The 5,865-nt window shown below is 41.6% G+C and overlaps 1 protein-coding gene across 1 annotated transcript in view; it reads left to right on the forward strand.

The window, feature by feature from the left end:
- SGCZ (sarcoglycan zeta) overlaps positions 1 to 4,881 on the forward strand; it is a 1,089,907-nt gene extending 1,085,026 nt beyond the window's left edge. Inside the window, exon 8 of the mRNA XM_034647674.1 lies at positions 4,677 to 4,881. Within this exon, the coding sequence (XP_034503565.1) occupies positions 4,677 to 4,871 (195 nt within the window). The 3' untranslated portion in view covers positions 4,872 to 4,881. The remainder of the gene's footprint in view (positions 1 to 4,676) is intronic.
- The last annotated feature ends 984 nt before the right edge of the window (positions 4,882 to 5,865 follow it).

Genomic DNA, 5,865 nt, shown 5'->3' on the forward strand with positions numbered 1-5,865 from the left:
AGTCCATAGTCTCTCATGTTTCATTCCCCCTTCTGATTACCCCCCTTTTCTTTATCCCTTTCTTCCCCTACCGATCCTCCTAGTTCTTATGTTCCATAGATGAGAGAAATCATATGATAATTGTCTTTCTCTGCTTGACTTATTTCACTTAGCATTATCTCCTCCAGTGCCGTCCATGTTGCAGCAAATGTTGAGAATTCGTTCTTTCTGATAGCTGAGTAATATTCCATTGTATATATGGACCACAGCTTCTTAATCCAGTCATCTGTTGAAGGGCATCTCGGCTCCTTCCACGATTTAGCTATTGTGGACAATGCTGCTATGAACATTGGGGTGCATATGGCCCTTCTCTTCACTACGTCTGGATCTTTGGGGTGAACACCCAGTAGTGCAATGGCTGTGTCATAGTGTAGCTCAATTTTTAACTTTTTAAGGGACCTTCACACTGTTTTCCAGAGTGGCTGTACCAACTTGGATTCCCACCAACAATGTAGGAGGGATCCCCAGAAAGGGATAAATGAATTCTTGGTGCAGAGAAGATAGTGGGCCATGACTTAAAAGCTCAGGCGTGTGATTCAGAGTACCAAGAAGAGTTTCAGAACAAATGGATTCTATGGTTTATAGGGCAATATAGAATAGGAATATCACGTTTAGAATTTGGAAGGTGAACGGTATCACAGTAACTGTCTTAGCAGAACAGAAAGAAATATGAGCAAGCCTGTCAGTTACCAGACTCAGGTCCTTGGACCAGCAGTGGTACAGACGAGACTGGACCCCAAATGTAAAAGCACAGGCAAGGTTTTCTCCGGGCTCCAGCACCAGGGGGCAGCACAAAGGAAAGAATCCTCAGGCTGACTGTCCAAGGAGAGGACAGATGGAATACTTTAAAGGAACTTAAGTGAGAAAAGGGGGACATGTAAGCAGGTAGGGGTGGGGATTTATTAGCACCTGTTTAGTTAAAGGCCCTGCTGCTTCATGCGTGGCGTGTCTAATAAACTTGCTAACTCCCCACCCCTAGGCGTGGGTTTAGTACTATAGTGAGGAGGAGGGTCCATAGTACTGGGGTCGGCGTTGGTNGGCCCTGCTGCTTCATGCGTGGCGTGTCTAATAAACTTGCTAACTCCCCACCCCTAGGCGTGGGTTTAGTACTATAGTGAGGAGGAGGGTCCATAGTACTGGGGTTGGCGTTGGTGCAGACTGGTTTGCCCTGGCCTGGGCTTGCTCCTCAGCTGGTGCTTTGCTCTGCAAGAAAAGCAATGACAGCCAGCAGGCAGCAGGGAGTTTTCCAGGTCCACAGGGGCTTGTTCCCAAGGTCCCTGACTGTCTCAGGTCTATGCTGCTGAAACCTGGCCAAGCGGGGTTGGAAAGAATCAATATGCAACACCTCTTTTACCTCATGATTTATTTTTCTATCTCAAGCCAAGAAAATATCCTTTTCTTTTTAAAAGCCTCAGTCATTTAAATTATCTATTAATAAAACATACTTCCCTCNGCAACACCTCTTTTACCTCATGATTTATTTTTCTATCTCAAGCCAAGAAAATATCCTTTTCTTTTTAAAAGCGTCAGTCATTTAAATGTATCTATTAATAAAACATACTTCCCTTATATGGCTGAGGGAATGGTACGGCTCTCGGAAGCTTACGGAATTAAGTATTGTCCTATAACCACGTGCTGGAGAGAGTAGCCCCGGAGTGGACCGCAGAGCTGCAGGGCCGCACACCTGCTTCAAATAAGGCCCGAGTCCTTCAAGGGTAATTGTGTTGATGAGGCCTCCACCGCTGTGCTTGCTTGACACAGCTGCCACCGGCTCGCCCTACCTGTGCAAACCTGCCGCTCCCCGCAGCCTTTCACCAGAGCTACCCGCTTGCAGAGGGTTAATGCGTATCTGTAAAAGCCACCAGGGGGGAGGGGGGGCATTGTGTCAGCTAACAGCTCCTAAGCACTGGGGCTAACCAGTAACTACAGTCACAGCTGAGCCATTCCCAGCAGCCTACATTCATTTGCTCCGTCCCACGTGAGCCTCCTCGCCACTTTCCATTTACACTCTTTATCGTGTATGTCTTCAGGTTTCTCGGACAAAACACCAGCTCCTGACATTTCCTCAGTGTGAACGCATCTCCATACATGCAGACCCAGACCCCACTGTCCCAGAGCTTGCCCCGTTATATTTTTGGCATTTATGGAGTCTGGGATTTCTGCCCTCTGCAAGCGCGCTAACTCCTACAAAGAAGTCAGGGACGCTGGGTAAACTGTGAGAAAGTTCCTCTCTTAAACTCAACTAGTAGAGAAGTCATCCCTCTCTTCCTATGGAGAAATGAGGGAAAGAGCGCAGAGTGTATAATGCAATGGTTGGTGAGACCCTCACTGACATCCCTCAACAAGGAGACACAGAGCCAGGAGAAATGATGCCCAGCCTCTGTACCCCAAAATATGTCATCATTTCCCTTTGCTTAGTTTTGTGCACTTTCAGCTTCCCTATCAATAAAAAATAAGTCTCCTTAAAAAAATTAGAACGGAAGCATTTTCTTTCCCTTTGCTTTCCTGTCACTTAACCCAGAAGTAATTAGGAGTGATAAATTTCAACATTTAACACCTACAAACAAAAATTTTAATCATGCTTTCTTAACTTTGAATACTGTTGGTAAATTCAATCATCCATTTACTTTATAATCTATTTATTCAACAGCCACTTGTATTATGTGGAAGCTGTATGTGCAGTGTTAAACTCTGTGAAGTTATAAAAGAAATTCAGGTATGATTCCACCTTCGAGGTAGATTTAATTTAGGAGAGAAAGAAAGATATAAATAGGACTGTAAAATAACATCAAATGATGAGCAAAATAAGATATTAAGTTTCTATAGGAGAACCAAAGACAACAGTCTTTCCATCTTGGAGCATCAGGGAAAAGTCATGGAGGGTGAAGTGGATGAACTGGGCTGTGCTGGAAGGGGACGTTTGCGTCCTAGGGAGGAGAGACATGTCAGTGGCGAAGGAAGAACATTCTTTCATGCAGCGTGCACTGGTACAATTTTATGCACTACTCTGTGAATCAAAGACAGCTGTAGATCTTACTTGCAAGTGAGAGAAACAAACAATAAATGAAGGAATACACACTTGATACAATGTTAGGAAGGGGTTGGTACTATAGGGAAAAGTAAAGCCATCAAAGAGAGACTAATGGATTAGTATTATTGTCACAGAGTGGTTAAGAAAACTTTTTTAGAAGGTGACCTTTTAACAGGGATCTGAAACATCTAAATTAATCTAAAATATACATGTCTATGGCATATTCATTATTTTTCTATCTGATTTGCAGCATTCAATAGATTCCTGTGTTTCAAAATTTTTTTAAAGTTTACTATTTAAAAATAATAACAAATATAAAAAAGGCAAAAAGCAGAAGTCTCCCTCCTACCCTTGTTTTCTAACCACCCACTTGTAAATATCTGGAGAAAAGAGTATTTCAGGATAAAGAAACAGGAAGTGAAAAAACCTAGAGGCCAGAGTTTTTTGTTTTGTTTTGTTTTGTTTTTTTATATCTTTGAAGAAATGCAAGAGCTGGAGCAAGGAGAAGAATGCCAGGTAGTGATGTTAGAGAGAGGCCAGATCATGGAGAGCTTGTGGGCCATGGGAAGGAATCCAGATTTGTGTTAAGTGTGGTAGGAGGCTCTCAGGGAATTTTGAGGACTGAGGTAATCTGATCTGATCTGTGTTTCTTAGAAGTTCACTAAGCAATATATAAAACAGGCTATAAGAGGACAAGAAGGGCAGCTGGCGGGCTATTCAGGGGGCTATGGTAGGAGTCCCATTGAGAAACGAATAGGACTTGGATGAGGGCAAATATGTAGAAAAAATGAAGTAATCTTGGATTCTCCTGTCAAGTTAGAGATGCCTGTGGGCAGTGGTAATTAGTTACGTAACAATAGAATGAAGAAAAAGCTAGAGAAAGTTGTTTCTTTGTTCACTCATATTCATGATTCAGTTTTTCTTTCTTTGAAACTTTCCCCTTGCATGTCAAAACCGTATGATCACCGTCTCTAAAACTGTTAAGTCCATGTTTGGAATAAGTGAAGTAATTTTGCAAATTAGAAAATCTAGCAAAGTAAGTGTAGTGTAGGAGTAATACATTTAATGGAGATTTCAAACTTGATCATAGCTAACAATTGTTGTTAACTGTGCAGATTATCTATGTGGTATATCCTTTAGACTGTCGCCATGATTTCATGACTTTTTAAAAATTAGGCCGCTGAGTAACTTTTTTCTTATCATTATTAATTGTCCATCCTGTCAGTAATGTCCTCTCCATGAGCATCCTGATTTCTTTGTAAACTCTTTAGATTAGGCATGATTAAGAAGTTAAATGGAGAGACTCTGTCAAACTCATTAATTTTCTGTGGTGTTTGAATAAGGGGGTTGGCCCCCTAAGCAGATTGTGCAATATTGCTTTTCAGATGGAGGGCTTTCTGTCAGAATGCACCATGTCTCAAAGCAGAAGATAGCTGCCGAGCTTCTGGGCTGTACCGTAGGAATGTAATTTGTTTGTTCAACGAAGCATGGCAGCTAAACCAATAGAATTGTTTGTTGTTTAGTCTTCCTTAATAGACAGTGTTGTAAAGCTCCGAGGAACGTCGAATGCTAAAATGAATTAAAATGCACTGTCTTTTCCCCCCAGATATTTTTGAATGCAGATCAAATCCGGCTGGGGAATCTACCGACCGGCTCTTTCTCATCGTCTTCACCCAGCCCCTCAAATTCCCGGCAGACAGTGTACGAACTGTGTGTCTGCCCCAATGGCAAACTTTACCTTTCTCCAGCAGGACTAGGTTCCACTTGTCAGTCCAGTAGCAACATCTGCTTGTGGAGCTGAAATGACTGATTTCTCCTCACACCAGAATAGCCTTTTGTTCCTGTCAGTCTGCTTCACAGTTCCGCTCGGGTTCCCTTGTGATCAGTCCGGAGCTTCTTCAGATGGTCCACAGAGCAGCTGCTTCCGATGCAAGCAAGGGTTCGCTGCCACCTTCTCTCTTGATTTACTGCACTGCTCGACGCAGAGAGTGTGGGTGGCGGGACAGTGGGAAAATCACCTTCAGCGGGAAAACTGGATCATAACTTTTGCTCAAAAGGGAGAAAAACATAGGTGCCTTTGCTATGTGAAGTGAAGCACACAGTTTTAGATTTTTGCAGGACCTGGATATGAACTGCACATACATACATTAATTACATAGATGAAATTCCCAGTCTCCAATGGCAAGATGTGATGGTTNTGCTATGTGAAGTGAAGCACACAGTTTTAGATTTTTGCAGGACCTGGATATGAACTGCACATACATACATTATTTACATAGATGAAATTCCCAGTCTCCAATGGCAAGATGTGATGGTTACCCTGTCAGAAAACCAATTCTACAGTCTGAAAGCACAATTTTCCAATCATCTTTTTGGATGTAAACTTTTATCCCCGAATTTTAAAATTTTCAAGCATTAGATAAGCTTGCTTTACTAAAAATTAAATTCAATACATGATTTTTAACAAAACGAAACAAAACAAGACAGAATCGCACCCTGAGTTTTATTTGTTTCTTTGAATTCAGTGTGTTGTTATTCTTCGTCTACTAAGTCTAGAATTTTGTACATTAGGTAATTTTGAAAGCACTCAGCAATATAATCTTTACAGAATTAACAAAATGCCATTATCCTGTCATTTGTCAGATCTGAATGGCCTTATATAGTATTTACTTGGCTTTTGCATGTGACGTATTTGCATTTAATGAAACATCTAATTTATTGCAATATAAGATAGGATTAAGAGGGGCATACTGATGGTGTGGAATCCATAGATTTTTTTTTTTAATTCACATGCT

The sequence above is a fragment of the Ailuropoda melanoleuca genome, chromosome 18 (genome assembly GCF_002007445.2).
Source record: "Ailuropoda melanoleuca isolate Jingjing chromosome 18, ASM200744v2, whole genome shotgun sequence".
NCBI lineage: Eukaryota > Metazoa > Chordata > Mammalia > Carnivora > Ursidae > Ailuropoda > Ailuropoda melanoleuca.